The sequence below is a fragment of the Trachurus japonicus genome, chromosome 8, assembly GCF_045865225.1.
Source record: "Trachurus japonicus isolate A0001 chromosome 8, Traja_1.0".
Lineage (NCBI taxonomy): Eukaryota > Metazoa > Chordata > Actinopteri > Carangiformes > Carangidae > Trachurus > Trachurus japonicus.
This window is the reverse complement of record NC_140914.1, coordinates 3,185,848-3,203,031: the sequence shown is the minus strand read 5'-3', so window position 1 is coordinate 3,203,031 and position 17,184 is coordinate 3,185,848. Positions and strand designations below refer to the sequence as shown.

Below are 17,184 nucleotides of genomic sequence, written 5' to 3'. Positions count from 1 at the left end.
GTGGTTTTGGCTAACTTCCTGTCAGCCGATGGAGTTAGCAGTCCCCGCCCTCGTCCCTACGTCACCACATTCAGGCGCATCCCTTGGCTGCACACACAGAGAGGACTGCCCCTTTATGCCGTTCTCTCTCCTCATTGGATAAAGGTTGTAGGATACAAGGAAATTTTTTTCCTCGGCTTACAGCAGAGCAGAGTGACTGATGGACCCGTGTTTCGGTCCAAACACTCTATAGAAGTGATTGCTGTCAGAAGATAGAACTATTTAAGACTTATATTAACACAAATATTCACCTTACTTTAAGCCGTGGGTCCGAAGACAATTTCATTATCTTGAATAATGACAATAAAGATACTCTGACTCTGACTCTGACTCACTTCTGCTTTAAGTTCATGTGGTTTTTCTATAAGTGTAGCTCCTCCCGGTAGTAAAGCATGAGACCCGAGCTCGTTTAAAGACAGGGTTTATTCACAGTCACCGACCGACCCGTGAGAACTAAAGAAAGTGAAAGTAAACAAATAGTCCGGTAAATACATGTGCTAATTCAGAGCTTGCAGCTTAATGTTATTACACATACACACCAATAAAAACACACCTCGTAGGCTGCACACTACCAAAGGGGCTGAATCTTGTCTTTTCTTCTGTCTTCGTCTTCTTTGTTTACATTTAATGTCGTAACTCTTTATCTTTACATCAACTTTACCGAGTGTGGAGACAACCGACCGTGTTGTTTCTCCCTTGCCATGCTCTGCCAGGTGGTGTGTCGCTAAAGTGGTACCGTGTAGAAACAAATACAAAACAATGCGCCCCCCTCAACTGAAGGGCAGGTAGGATCTAAAAAATAAATAAATGAGAATTAATTAAACTGACATGTAGGCAGTTACAATAAGAGATTGATTAAACAACAAAACCAGACTGATGAAGTCACAACAACCATGAGATTTGATTTGTTTTGTTTTTAATTTATTACAATATCCTGTTAGCCAGGGTTGAAAATGATATTCACATGTAATAGATGGAGACCAGACCTGACTATTAGATTCACATTAGAACAATACATGATAAAGAGACAATAATAAGATATAGTGAGACTTTAAATTTACTTGAGTGTAAAAATGTAAAAAGTAAAGGTAAATATCAAATATACACTGATTCATTTATCATAATACAAAAATAAATAGTGTTTACTTACACTACCAATTACAGTGTCCTGTAAGGGACAAACAGTCAAACAGGTTAACTGCCTCACATTAATATTTTAACTGTAGTCATAGCAACCTAATCTGAAACTCCATCATGTTAAAAAATAAAAATAAAACACACTGGGCCTGTCCCAATATGCACACTCGATCACACTTACACACTTGGGCACTTGGCGTGCGCGTTCATGGGCCTAGTGTCAGTGCGCAAGTGTGTCCCGTTTCTCCAACGACCGAAAGTGCAGCCGCTTGATTTGCACTTTATCCACACTTAAGGTAAGACTGCATCCGAGCGGTATTTGGCCAAGTATAAATCCCACAATGCACCACGGTGAAGTCCGTCGTCACCGGGAGCAACGAGCCACGTTTAGGAAATGCGAATTGAATTAATCTCAATAAAATGAAATTAACTTTCTTTCTCATAATTATGACTTTTTAATGTCATATTTTATATTCATCATGCTCTGTTCATGTTTTTCTTGTTTGTTTTATTTACTTACAGAGTTGGGCTTACACATTTATGATCTGAATCTTGCGCATAGAGACACTTTAGGAGTAGATGAGACTGATCCAGCAGCACTGGTTATTACAACTGTTGCTGTGCTGTGTGTGTGTGAGTGTGTCGTAGTTGTGCTAGTGTGCACAACGGCACAGGCTGCACTTGTCAAGTGTGTCCCGATTGCTTTTAAATCTCCCCCCACACGCTTGGCCACTTAATCCACGCTTGCACACTATATGTAAATATACGTTCCGCCGGCAAAACGTCACCAAAGTGTGTGCGTAACCAAGCGCACTGAGCCAAGTGTGGAGAAATGGGACAGCCCCACAATAATGTGGAAATGAGCTGCAGTTCTTCACCACACCCCAAGATAGAGCTGGTTAATCAGAATGAATGAAGAAGAAAACAGGAGGAAGAGGAAGAAGAGGAGGAGGAGCAGGAGCAGAGAGTGTGTAGAGGATCAGATGAGTCCAGAGTCAGTGATGATCTCTGTCAGGTCCAGAACACACAGGGAGGATGGTGGACTGGACTCTGAGAGAGACAGTGGAGCTGCTCTCAGATCAGTTCAGGAGGTTCAGAAGAGGGTGTCCCATCTGAGAAGAGAAGCAGAGGACAGAGGTGATGGATCAGTGATCATCTCTCTCTGCTCTGATTGGCTGACTGTTGTCTCTCTCTGCTCTGATTGGCTGACTGTTGTCTCTCTCTGCTCTGATTGGCTGACTGTTGTCTCTCTCTGCTCTGATTGGCTGACTGTTGTCTCTGTTATTGTCTCTCACTGACTTTAGTCCAATAGTGCTGAAAGCAGCACAGATTGACTCCGCCCCCCTACTGACCTCACAGTCTCCAGTCTACAGTCTGGACTCTTCACAAGATCATCCAGATCCTTCACGTCTGAAGACTTCAGGTTGTTCTCTCTCAGGTCCAGTTCTCTCAGGTGGGAGGGGTTGGACTTCAGAGCTGAGACCAGAGAAGAAGAGCTGATCTTTGACAACCAGCAGCGCTTCAATCTGAATAAAGAATAAAAGCAGTGAGTTGAGGACAAAGCTCCTTGTTGACAGCGTTCAGTGTCTCATCATCTGTTCAGAGCTGAAGAAGCTTCAGAAAGAACAAGTTTAGAAAATCAAAGTCCAACAGCTGAAGCAACAGGAAGCAGGTTAAACAGTGACAGAGAGAAAACAGCTCATTAATATTCATGAGAAGCTGCTGCTGCTTCAACACAGACGCAGTGACTCCGCCTCTTCACCTGTCAGCTCCACCTGTGGCTCCATCCAGACAAACTCATGTTGTGCAGCCACATTTCTCAGAGACTCTGTCACTGAGCTCCTTCTCACTCCAACAGCTCATCTGCACTCATACAGTGTGCGTCATAGTGCGCGTGTGCGTAGCGATACGCCGCTTCAATGGCCGACAAACACGGCTCCAGAGTTCAGGGCTGTTTGACAGCAACATCAAGTTGTGACAATCTTCAGAACGACGTGGTCAGCTTTTCTCCGTGGGCGTTTTGAAAGTGTGTGAAGCAGGTTGTTTGTGGCGAGCCCGTCCACAGCAGCTCATCACTCAGCTTCTGTGCTGCTGCTCTGCTCTGCTAACACACTGACTGTGTTCAACAGCTCACACAAGCCCACGTTCAAGAAGCTCAGCTGTCACTTTGAGCTGCTTCTGACTCCTGCCCTCAGCCAAGCACTGAGTCAACACTCTGAGCCTGAGCCGCCACATGAAGCAACAACCTTCAGCCCATCTTGGTGAGCCTCCAAACAAACCAGCTGAGCCTCTGCAGCTGCTTCATGTCAGCAGCAACAAGACCAACACTAGCAGCTCTGCTCTCACCTGTCTCACCTTGATTCTCAGCATTCACACTCATTGACAGGAAGTGGCTGCAGTGTGTGCCGTGCTCTTCACTTCCTGCTTCACACTCCAGCCTCTCCCAGCCAGTTGAGCTACCAGGGAGCAGACTTTAGCTGCCAACAGCTCCCTACAGCCAGCCTCCACTGGAGCGCAGCTTTCCAGCCTCCTCTGCCTCTGCTGCCAGCTCTGTGGATCTCAGCTGCTTCCTCTCATGCTTCCTCCCATGGTTCTGTCAGCTCCACAACATCCACCAGCTGCTGTGTTTCTGACCACAACTCAACATCTGCTCTCAGATCAGTGCTGCACGTTGCTTCAACAACAAGTGTCTGAGTTGAAAACAACAGTTGTAGAAGCTGAGCTCGTTCTCTGCTGCTCTGAATCACAAACACTACGACTGCTCTCACCTTCTTCTCTCTGGACTCATCTCAACTGTTTTCTCTCTTCAGCTTCTTGAGAAAAATCCTCACACACAAATCCTGACATGTACGAACCAATGAGAAGCTGAAGCTTCAAACAACTACAACAGCTCCAGTCAGTGAACTCACCTCAGAGTCTCCAGTCTACAGTTTGGACTCTCCAGTCCAGCACACAGACGCTTCACTGATGAATCATCCAGCTCGTTGTAACTCAGGTCCAGGTGTGTCAGGTGGGAGGGGCTGGACTTCAGAGCTGAGGCAACGACTTCACAGTGAATCTCGGAGAGTCCACAACCACCAAGTCTGTGATTAGAGAAGAAACAAAACAATTTGTACTAAACACACACAACATGTCATCATGTGATCAACATGTGCTCTTCACACTCTGGTTCAGTTCATCTTCTCTCTTTGTGTTGGACATGAAACAATAATCCTCATCAGGGCTGGGCTGGAAAAATCCATTCTCAGATGACTGAGACTAATGAGAATCATTTAACTCTGTGTGTGTGTGTGTGTGTGTGTGTGTGTGTGTGTGTGTGTGTGTGTGTGTGCGTGTGTGTGTGTGTGTTATTGATCATGTCTGGACTCACACAGCCTTCCTGCAGTTCCTCACAGCTGGGATCAGTCTCAGTCGTCCCTGAGCTGATGTCCTGTACTTCTCCAGGTCCAACTGGTCCAGAACCTGCTCTGACATCTGCAGCATGTAGGCCAGAGCTGAACACTGGATCTCAGAGAGTTTCTTCTCTGATCTGTTCTCTGACTTCAGGAACTGTTGGATCTCCTGATGAACTGACTGGTCCTTCATCTCCGTCAGACAGTGGAAGATGTTGATGCTTCTGTCAGGAGAGATTATATCTTTGTCATCCCTGTAATAACTGTCAACACTGCCATCACTCTCCATCTCCTTGAGGTTGTTGATGGTTCTCTGGATGGTTCCTGGACTGTTGTGTGTCTGACCCAGCAGACCTCCTAACAGCCTCTGGTTGGACTCCAGAGAGAGGCCATGAAGGAAGCGAACAAACAGGTCCAGGTGACCGTTTCTACTGCCGAGGGATTTCTGCATGGCTCTCTGCAGGAAGTTAACCAGGGTTAAATTAACATGTTGTTCTCCCAGGAAGCTCTCTAGGACCTGTGTGTTCCTGTTGGTGAAACAGTGGAACATGTAGACTGCAGCCAGAAACTCCTGAACACTCAGATGAACAAAGCAGTAGACTGTTTTCTGGAAGATCACACTCTCTCTTTTGAAGATCTCAGTACAGAGTCCTGAGTTCACCGAGGCCTCTGTGACATCCAGACCACACTGCTCCAGGTCTTCTTGGTAGAACATGATGTTTCCTTCCTCCAGCTGTTCAAACGCCAGCCTCCCCAGCTTCAGAAGAACTTCCCTGTCGGCCACCGTCAGCTTCTGTGGACTCGTCTCATGTCCTTCACCGTACTTGTTCTTCTTCCTCTTTGTCTGGACCAGCAGGAAGTGTGAGAACAGGTCAGTTGTGGTCTTGGGCAGCTCTCCTCTCTGGTCTGTGGTCAACATGTGCTCCAGAACTGTAGCACTGATCCAGCAGAAGACTGGGACTTGACACATGATGTGGAGGGTCCTGGACGTCTTGATGTGTGAGATGATTCTTCTGGACAGATCTTCATCACTGGACCTCCTCCTGAAGTACTCCTCCATCTGGGCGTCAGTGAAGCCTCGGACCTCTGTCACTCTGTCGACACATGTAGGAGGGATCTGATTGGCTGCTGCAGGTCTGGAGGTGATCCAGACCAGAGCCGAGGGAAGCAGATTCCCCTGGATGAAGTTTGTCAGCAGCACATTGACTGATGACGTCTGTGTCACATCAGACACAACCTCCCTGTTGCTGAAGTCCAGTGACAGTCGGCTTTCATCCAGGCCGTCAAAGATGAAGAGAAGTTTACAGACAGCCAGCTGCTCTGCTGTGACCTTCTGTAATGTTGGATGGAAAACATGGAGCAGCCTGAGAAGACTCAACCGCTGATCTCTGATCAGGTTCAGCTCCCTGAACGAAAGCAGAACCAGCAGACTGACATCTTGGTTCTCCAAGCCCTCGGCCCAGTCCAGAGTGAACTTCTGCACCGAGAAGGTTTTTCCAACGCCAGCGACGCCGTTGGTCAGAACCACTCTGATGGGTCTCTGTTGGACAGGTGAGACCGTAGAGACGTCCTCTCTCTGTTGGACAGGTGAGACCGTAGAGACGTCCTCTGTCTGTTGGACAGGTGAGACTGTAGAGACGTCCTCTCTCTGTTGGACAGGTGAGACCGTAGAGACGTCCTCTCTCTGTTGGACAGGTAAGTCTTTAAAGATGTCGTTGCACTTGATTGGAGTGTCATGGAGGGTCTTCTTCTTGGGCGTTGTCTCCAGCTGTCTCACCTCATGTTGGGTATTAACCTCTTCACTCTGTCCCTCTGTGATGTAGAGATCAGTGTAGATGCTGTTGAGGAGGGTTCCACTTCCTGTTCCACTTCCTGTTCCCTCAGTTCCTTCAGTCACTCGTTCACATCTGCTCCTCAGACTGATCTTATGTTGATCTAAAACCTCCTGCAGACCACGATCTGCTGAGAGACAAGAGACAGAGTCAGACTGAAGACAGAGAGTCTGACAATCTGATCAGATTATTTTCATCAGCTACAGAAAAACTACAGACAACAAAGAGAAGGTTTGAATCATCTTCTTAAATGTCAGTGCTGTGTGATGGAACAATGACTCTGGAGAAAACAACAGGTCCTGGTTTCACTAATGACCACATCAGCAGACAGATGTTCAGTCTCACTTTGTCCACAGCTGCTCTGATTGGCTGTCTGCAGCTCACCTCTGGTTCTGGGTCTTTGTCCATGATCCTTCAGGACGTCAGAGACACCACTCCTCTTCTCTCTGTCCAGACTAAATGATATAAGACATGAAAACAAAAACACTCTGTACTCTGATAATTACATTAAATCATAAAGACGTTGATGAGTACAAACACAGTTTAGTAGTAGTAGTAAACCTTTATTTTACCAGGCAAGAATTGCTAAGAATACATTCTTATGAAGGCAATGGCCTGGTAGGAGGTGAAAGACCTCCTAAGGGCAAGGGAGAGGGGATTAACACTGATGTGTCTTTTCTTTAATGGAGAGGAGAAGAAGAACGAGGACTGAGACAAACGTGGATGTGGCCTCACTGATCTGAGACCAGCTGGTGTCTGTAAAGTATTTGGAGTAGACTAAGTTACTATTACATTTACTCTACTTTAACCATGACTGGTTTCTCTCTGTTTCCTTCACATGAGTCTAATGACTGAATCATCTTCAGCTCAGTTTACAGTAGAAACTGTCTCTTACCGTGACTCTGGAGGTCCAGGTCCAGGACCAGGTCTGGGTCTGAAGTTTAGAGGTTGATCATTGGACCGGTCACTCTTTACAGACCAGCTGGTGGGTTCAGGTCCAGGTCTGGGTCTGGGTCTGAAGTTTAGAGGTGGTTCATTGGACTGGTCACTCTTTACAGACCAGCTGGTGGGTCCAGGTCCAGGTCCAGGTCCAGGTCCAGGTCCAGGTCTGAAGTTTAGAGGTTTATCATTGGACCGGTCACTCTTTACAGACCAGCTGGTGGGTCCAGGTCCAGGTCCAGGTCCAGGTCCAGGTCTGAAGTTTAGAGGTTTATCATTGGACCGGTCACTCTTTACAGACCAGCTGGTGGGTCCAGGTCCAGGTCCAGGTCTGAAGTTTAGAGGTTTATCATTGGACCGGTCACTCTTTACAGACCAGCTGGTGGGTCCAGGTCCAGGTCCAGGTCTGAAGTTTAGAGGTTTATCATTGGACCGGTCACTCTTTACAGACCAGGAGGTGGGTCCAGGTCCAGGTCCAGGTCTGAAGTTTAGAGGTTTATCATTGGACTGGTCACTCTGTACAGACCAGCTGGTGGATCCAGGTCCAGGTCCAGGTCCAGGTCCAGGTCCAGGTCTGAAGTTTAGAGGTTTAAATCCGGACCGGTCACTCTTCAGAGACGGACAGATGGGTCCTGGAGACTCTGGTCCGTCCTCCTCTTCCTCCACATTAACACTCATCTTCAGGACTTCAGTCAGTCTGAGAGGGAAACCAGAAAACACTGAACAACACTGATGTTAGCTTCAGATTCAGCAGTTAAGGGGAAATTAAATTCAACAGCTGAGCTCTGAATCCTCTGTTTATTTCACCTCTTAATGTGAAAACTGTGTTTTATTTTGTGTTGAGTGTAAAACTTTAACACTTTTCCAGAGAAGACTTTGTCTCTGAATGCACTTGAAAATTAATTACTCTGCCCACTATGTGTTGCTATATGTTGCTATATGTGCTGTTGTTCTTAACAAAGGTTGATTGTTCTGTGTGTGTTTTATGTGTAGTTATGGGACCTTGGATGTTTTTATGTGTTTTGGACCTCCTGGCTGCAAATCAATTTCAACAGGGACAATAAAGATAGGCTAACTTTGAACTTTGAAGATAACAAGTCTGACAGTGAAACCTGTTTTGTGTCTTATTCTTTTGGTTTTTGATCAGAACCTGGTCCTATGTGGATCAACTGTGTTTCAGACTCTTTATCTTCTCAGGGTCAGTGTTAAACTTTTATTTTGAAGGTCAAACACACAGTTTTCACATTAAGAGGTGAAATAAACAGAGGATTCAGAGCTCAGCTGTCTGACTTAAGTTCCCTTAACTTTCCCCTTAGCTGTCTGACTGACACACACACACACACACACACACAGAATATACAGTAGGCTATATTAACCGTTTTTATTTCTCATAACAGCGTTTCGTCCTAAAACTGTAGCCTATATTATTAAAACCTGGTCCTGGTGTGGGTAAATCTCCAAACGCCGCCTCAGAAAAAACTAAACTTATCTTTAGTGAAACAATAACGTCATAGCCTCACCTGTCACCTCTCTAACCTGTAACCTTGGCAACACCGCTGGACGTAGAAACTACAACAACAACAATGGCGGACTAGTGTAAAACTACTCTGACTCTTCTTCCCTTCACACTTCACAGGGACTGAGACTTAACGGTGAATAATAATAATAATGTTTTAACACTCACCTGCCGCAGCTCTTACTCCTTCTTCTTAAAATGGCGTCTGAGCTAAATACTTGGACCGTGGATGTTTTTATGTGTTTTGGACCTCCTGGCTGCAAATCAATTTCAACAGGGACAATAAAGATAGGCTAACTTTGAACTTTGAACTTTGAAGATAACGAGTCTGACAGTGAAACCTGTTTTGTGTCTTATTCTTTTGGTTTTTGATCAGAACCTGGTCTTATGTGGATCAACTGTGTTTCAGACTCTTTATCTTCTCAGGGTCAGTGTTAAACTTTTATTTTGAAGGTCAAACACACAGTTTTCACATTAAGAGGTGAAATAAACAGAGGATTCAGAGCTCAGCTGTCTGACTTAAGTTCCCTTAACTTTCCCCTTAGCTGTCTGTTACAGGGTATATACAGGAATCTTAAAGTTAATTCTAAAACCCTTTTAAGACTTTTTCAAGAATTCTCAATATTTTTCAACACCTCACCACCACTTCAAGCTGTAACCATTTACATCAGTGACACTTTTAACTAAACAGTTTTAGTTTGTGATAAAGACTAGAGACCACTATGATACAACAGAATTCAAAATAGGCTGGGATAATAAATAAAAGGCAAAGTTTATCAAAAAAAAAAACATTGTTCCACTCTCAAAAAAACAAAAACAACAATCTTCTTTTCTTTTTTATGTACCAGTTCATCTTTGTTTTTTTTTTAAATGAATAAATTCACACACTTTTACAAAGTTTTTTAGGACTCAAACTCTTGGACAGCTAATTCTGAAAAAAAACCAACTTCAAAATCTAAGACTTTATAAAGTCGTGAAAAGACTTTTTAATACTTTTTAAGGGTCTTAATTTTCCCCAAATTGATTTATCACCTTTTAATACTTTTCAAGACCCCGCGGATACCCTGTGTTAACACACACAGAGAATAACAGTGTGTTAACAGTTTTTATTTCTCATGTCGGCGTTTTGTCCTAAAACTGTATATTTTTGAACCTGGTCCCAGTGTGGGTAAATCTCCAAACGGCGCCTCAGAAAAAACATAACGGATCTTTAGTGAAACGATGACGTCATAGCCTCACCTGTCACCTCTCTAACCTGTAACCTGGGCAACACCGCTGGACGTAGAAACTACAACAACAACAATGGCGGACTAGTGTAAAACTACTCTGACTCTTCTTCCCTTCACACTTCACAGGGACTGAGACTTAACGGTGAATAATAATAATAATGTTGTTTTAACACTCACCCGCTGCAGCTCTTACTCCTTCTTCTTCTTAAAATGGCGTCTGAACTAAATACTTTCACTTTCTCTCGCTCCTCCTCCTCACCTGTCTCATATCCACACCTCAGTCTGGGGCGGAGCCAGGCAGCCAGCTCACCTGAGGGAGTCACAGCACAGCAAGCCTCTACATTTAAAAACTTCCTAAACTAAACTAAAAATTCCCAACATAGACCAACCGCAGGCTACGTGCTACAGTTTGACAGAAAGAGAAACTTTATTGACACATTTATTTTCTATACAAACATGTCACAGGTAAAGCATTTCTCATCAGCTTTATTTTTTCTCTCTTTTTTTTATTTAACTATGATGATTTTGAATGATTTCTGAATGTAAGTGATCTCATGTCTGCCTTTGTCATTTCTGGTTGACTGTTTGAAATAAAGTTGTTAAAAATAATAATAATTTGAGAGCACATTTAACACACATATGAACACCCCCACTTGCTCTCACATTATTAACTCCTTTAACACAGAACATTATATGGTTTTCTACCTTAAACTTACATCATGTAACCTAATCTTATCTGTGACTCTCCAAACACAAACTTGACAAACTTTATTTTTCCTTTGTGATCAGTCGACCTCAGAAAATGATCTTAAATCTCTGTCGACTCACAGCTTCTTTGCTAATGCTCCTGTTCCTTGGTTATCTCCATAAACCATAGGTGGTGTGTAGCTGAGTCAGTATTTAGATTTAATGTGTTTTTAAGTTGATATTATCTATGTGAACTTCAGCTAAAACTAAAAACCCACTCCACATATGATTCAGACCAGTGGTAAATATGTTAACCAGCTAAACTGTTGTTGCTGCAGCAGTTTGGTTCAGAGAACGATGGTTCCTGGTTCCAGCTGTTGTTGCAGGTGGGGCGTTAATTAGCGGTGCACCCCCCAAAACGCGCCAAAACGTCGCTGCTGCTGGAAGAGCCGAGACACACGGTGAAACTCTCTCCGTTATTTGTAGATAATATGCTCTTAAAGTCCTTACTTACCATGAATATCACACACACACACTGAGTGATGAGGTGGCGGCCATGTTTAAAGTGTGTGTGACTGTGTGTTGTTTTTCTTTGTTCACGGTGAGACGAGGATTTAACGATCTCATCTCATTAGCATACATGTGTTTGTGTTGTGGCTTTGTTCTGTGTGTTTAAAGTTCATCTGCTGTGGATCCAACTGAAACTGCCACTATACGATCTCATGTCTACAGAAATATCTGATTGTTTAGTGAACATTCAGTTTGAAACTGGAAACTACAGCTGCATCTCAATAAATCAGAATAGCATGGAAAAGCCCATTTACAGTAGTTCAAGTCAAATAACCACAACCAATTTTCACAAGGACAATATTTCTGTATTAAAAATGCTTTTTTAAATTGGTCTTTTGTAATATTCTAATTTTGTTAGAGACTGAATTTTAGGTCTTTAGTTAGCCATAATCAATACAATTAAATAAATAAAGACATGAAATGTTTAATTCTGTGTAATGGATCTATATAATGTGTTAGCTTCACTTTTTGAATTGAATTACTGACATAAATAAACTTTTCCATGATATTCTAATGTATTGAGATGCACCTGTATATATTTATTTATTTATTTGTTTATTTCGGGCATGTCAATTAAATCATCATCATCACACTTCATCTTAGTTAAAATAATACAATACACATGGCCGAAAGGGAAAGTGGGAGAAGCAAAAGCTTATCTAGTCCTTCCCCCATAATAAAGAATAAATTATCTTCATCATAATCTTTTCTTTTTCTTTTTCTTTTGACATTTTGACATAACATTTTCTTATGATATATCTTATTGATTAGTGAATATTCTGTTAGAAGTGTTAAAAATGAATGTGATTAATGAGATAAAACATAAAAACATAGTAGATGCAGCTAATGTGCTCCTACTGTTGTGTGCAGAATAAAATCCTGAGATGGTCTCCAACAACGTCCTGTTTCCTGTGAGGTGAGTGGTGCCAGTGGGTTGCAGTCTGCTACAGGTGAGTGTTGGTGTCTGTCAGCAGCTTCAGGTAGTTGCACCAGCTACATCACTCCTGTGTGCTGGCCTGGGCCTTGGATTTGTCACATCTGTAGACATTTTATTCTTCTTATGACTCATTTACACCAACACATTCATTATCTCCAAATAAAGTTCCAATCCAATGAACATACAGACACTATAAATCATATTACAGTGATATTTGTGCATAATCATCAACCTTATTTAACCAAGTTAACAAAGACCACATTCTTATCAGTGGCAACAGCCTGGTAATAAACTCTTCAGCTCATTAATTAACACTCCAGAACTTATGCATTAACTTTTCATAACTTAGGTTCAGTTGTTTACAACAATTTCACAACAAAACAAGTCATGGACCCACAACACACACACATCACACAAACTCCCACAGACAACACTGGAGACACAGCGTCACATTTTATCAACAAAAACAAACCTTTATTCATAGAGCACTTTTCATACAAAAGGAAGCAGCTCAAAGTGATTCATGCAATAAAATAAACAGCAGTCAACATCCTCTGTCATTCAACATTCACAGTTACTCACACACACAAATGTTCTCCATGTAAACGTAGGCACATGCCCCACCACAATCCCTGCTCTAATTCTGCCCCCTAGTGTCCAAACAAGAGAACTCCTCCTACTGGAATCAGCTCGAGGTCAACAAACCGTATCATACAGACAGAAATAGGCTTTCCTCCATAAATATGATAAAATGCAGTTACATTAATACATTATGAGTTAAATGTAAATAATGTATCTGCTCACACCATAGAACAGGTTTGTCTCTGTCATTTGTAGCCCAGAGCAATTAAACAGTTATGCATTCAGTGGAACTCATCATTTTAACTCATGTCTAAAAAACACACTTGACATACCGGTAAATAGTTTCATATTTTACATAAAAGCACTTTAAATGAACACACTCATTTAAAATGATTCCACACCCCTGGGCTTAGAGGTTCTGTGAGTGTTAAAGTTTGATTTCACAAAAACATGGGCATCACCAACCATCAACTGTCTGCACAAACATTTATAATAACAGCATGAGCACAGAAAAACAGCAACAGATCAAAGTAGGAGTTTGTTATGCGTTGTATGTAGCATAGTTAAGGTAAAAAAAAAATAAAAAAATCTTGCATAGCTTCTCTTTAACCGTCTTCTCTGTCAGTGATACTGAAGGTTGTGAACAGCACCAACCCGCCCCAGCACCACGGCAACCGTCTCACCAACAGCTGCAGACACACAACATTTCCTGTGTCTCTCCCAACACATTCATTATCTCCAAATAAAGTTCAATCCAGTTAAAGCAGATATCATCGGCACGGCCGTTTCGGCTAATGCTGTGTTCAAGGCAGGCTTTTGAAACCGTAAGTTACAGCTTCAAGTCACAACTACGACTTGGTAGCGTTCCAGGTAACCCGTAGCTCGTGTTTTTACCGTCCTGTTGTCTGTGAAAGTTCCCTATAACGGCCACTCGTAACTTCCGACCCGTGAACTCGTACCAGATCGAACTGGTATGACTTCACAGGAAGGAAAAACACAAAGTACGAGTTTCCTTGAACGCACCATGAGTTAGCAGCCCCCGCCCTTGTCAGGCATCAATTGGTCCTCGTGCTACGTCACCACATTCACGCGCATCCCTTGGCTGCACACACAGCCCTTCATGCCGTTCTCTCCCCTCATTGGATAACACTTGTATCCCACAAGGAAAATTTTCTCCTCGGGTTACAGCAGAGCAGAGTGACGGAGAGACTCGTGTTTAGGCTGAAATACTTCATGTAAGTGATTGCTGACGGAAAATAGGACTATTTAGGACTTATATTAACAAAAACATTCCACTGATATCTGCTTTAACATACAGACACTATCAACAAAAACAAAACTTTATTCATAGAGCACTTTTCATACAAAAGGAAGCAGCTCAAAGTGCTTTATGCAATAAAATAAACAGCAGTCACAGCCGCTCTCATTCAACATTCACACACACAAATGTACTACATGTAGACACTCATACTTCTCTAAAGTTTAACTAAGAAGTTTCAGTAATTCCTTTGGGGTTTGAGACAACACTCACCTGAAAAACACAGGAAAGAAACAGTGACACAGAGAGACGAGGCTGCTTGAACTGAGTCTTCCATGGCGATGAGGAAAACCCATCCAGACATGCCCCACCACAATCCCTGCTCTAATTCTGCCCCCTAGTGTCCAAACAAGAGAACTCCATCACCTCATGGTCAACAAACCATATCACACAGACATAAATATTCTTTCCTCCAAAAACATATGATGAAATGCAGTTATATTAATACATTATGAGTTAAATGTAAATAATTTATCTCCACAAATGTCCCACTCTGTCAATATGAACCAGTTCTAGAGCTGCTTTGGCTCTAACATCCTGAACACACACTTCACACTGTGGGACAGGTTTGTCTCTGGTCATTTGTAGCCCACAGCAATTAAACAGTTATGCATTCACTTCAGTAGAGCTCAAAATTTAAATTCATGTTTAAAAATGCACTTGAAATAAATTGTTTCATATTTTACATAAAAGCACTCAAAATAAACACACACATTTAAAAATGATAAAGTGGGTCAGATAGCAGAGTCAAGTGGAGGTGCACGGTAGCCAGTGAAATGCTTCATCCACTTCCTGAGTGAAGACCAGCTGGTCAGGTGAGGACAGGTGAGTTTTAATATGTAGTCAGCTGGCTCATGTTTCCGTTAACCATGATGATAATTGGTGCCGTTGTAAACTACGTCGGTTAATTTTTAATTAATTAATTACCTCAAGTTAAATCCTATTGGGTTAGCCTAACAGTGTTAATGGCTTTGAAGTGGTGAGTGAGAATATCTTAGTAAATACTGCTGAGCAGCAGACATTTTCTGACTACATGCTGTGTAAAAGAAACTGTTATTCAATGTGTTCTGAAATACTTTGTGTAAAGTACTGCAGCAGGTGTTCATGTTAAATATTTACTGTTAATGTTGGTATTTCTTTAGCTAATAAAAGTAAATGATGTTCTGAAGATTTGTCAGATTTTAACCGTATATTTAAAGGTGCACCGGTGAGTTAATTTTTTGAGATCTCCCTTATGTATTTGACCTGCAATTGAAATGTAGTAAAAATATCAAATTGCTCACAACTTAGCATCAAGTAATTGTATCTTGACCTTGTCTCAGGTCCCAGAGTGAATACTTTTCAAAATGCCACCCTGCTGAGATCGTGGAGCCGACCTAGAGTGATCCAGAGATTTGTGAAGATTTCAACAGTTTCCAGAGAGAGAAGATGTTCCAGTACTGGATGACGAGCCAAGCCCAGAGAGATACTGAACCACTGGCTTTCAGCAAGGAGACAGCAAACTAGGTAACACTTATGTATTCCTCCTCTTTGTCAAGAATGGTTACACTTTACATTCATCATCACCTGATCGAACTGGTACCACTTCACGGTCGGAAAAATACGAGTTTCCTTGAACGCACCATAACAGTCCTCGTCCCTACGTCACCACATTCACGGCGTTCCTTGGCTGCACACACAGCCCTGCATGCCGTTCTCTCTCCTCATTGGATAAAAACTGTAGGATACGATAAATGTTTTCTCTTCGGCTCAGAGCAGAGCAGAGTGACTGACAGACCCGTGTTTCAGACCAAACACTCTATGTAAGTGATTGCTGTCGGAAGATATAACTATTTAAGACTTATATTAACACAAATATATCACTTACTTCTGCTTTAAGATAGCTAATAAAACAATTTTCAATAAAAGGCCTATTGAGATATATTATAAATACTAATTAAACATTAAAGTGAATCACTCATCTAACGACCCCACAGATTTATTTGTTGAACTATAAACAACCACATGAACTTCACATGTCATTCACATTTTGCACATGGGGAACATGTGGTTTTGGCAATTTTATGTGAATCCTTTTTTACACATGTGATCACATGTGTCAAACCACATGTAGAAAATGGGTTCACGTGGGAGTTCACATGTGATTCACATAAAATTGGGCCAAAACCACATGTTTCCCATGTGCAAAATTTTTCACATGTGAAGAATCACATGTTAAAGTTAATGTGGGTTTCCTGTAAGGGACTGATTAAACAACAAAACCAGACTGATGAAATCACAACAACCATGAGATTTGATTTGTTTTTTTTTAAATTTATTACAATATATCGTCAGCCAAGGTTGAAAATGATATTCACATGTAATAGATGGAGACCAGACCTGACTTTTAGACTCACATTAGAGCAAAAAAGACAATAATAAGATATAGTGAGACTTTGAATTTACATAGCCTAAGTGTGAAAGTGTAAAAAGCAAAGGTAAATATTTACTTACCTTACTTTATTTGTTTATTTAGTCGGGACAATGCATATTAATGGACAGTGAGTACCAGAATACCCACTGTAAATACACCGGATTTAGCACATGTGCTAAATTACATCCATAGTCCCCAAAACAATACAACAATTAACATAAAAAAGTCCATAAAGACAAAGGACCAGTAGATAACAGAATAAGTACATTCACATAGTTACAGGAGGGTTGGACACACAAGTAAAGTAAAGTAAAGTAAAGTAAAAGTAAGTGTAAAAGTGTAAAAAGCAAAGGTAATATCAAAAATAAATAGTGTTTACTTGTTGGGCAAAGACTAAAACAACGTGGCGCCCTAAGCAGCTGGTAAATCTGTGTATTACAGTGTCCTGTAAGGGACAAACAGTCAAACAGGTTAACTGCCTCACATTAATATGTTACAGTAACTGTCGTCGTATCAACCTGATCTGAAACTCCATCATGGTAAAGGAACACTGAATAATGTGGAAATGAGCTGCAGTTCTTCACCACACCACA

General features: G+C 42.0%; 2 protein-coding genes across 2 annotated transcripts in view; both read right to left on the bottom strand.

Annotated features, from left to right (window-relative positions):
• LOC146982330 (uncharacterized) overlaps positions 1-17,184 on the bottom strand; it is a 420,172-nt gene that overhangs the window by 25,377 nt on the left and 377,611 nt on the right. The window lies entirely within an intron of this gene.
• On the bottom strand, positions 4,082-14,482 carry LOC146982340 (NLR family CARD domain-containing protein 3-like). The gene is made up of 6 exons (XM_085785510.1): positions 14,392-14,482; positions 10,344-10,394; positions 7,866-7,913; positions 7,461-7,508; positions 4,547-6,527; positions 4,082-4,259 (listed from the first exon to the last, which is right to left on the bottom strand). Exons 1-6 carry the CDS (start codon positions 14,480-14,482, stop codon positions 4,082-4,084), a joined length of 2,397 nt encoding a protein of 798 aa, XP_085641636.1.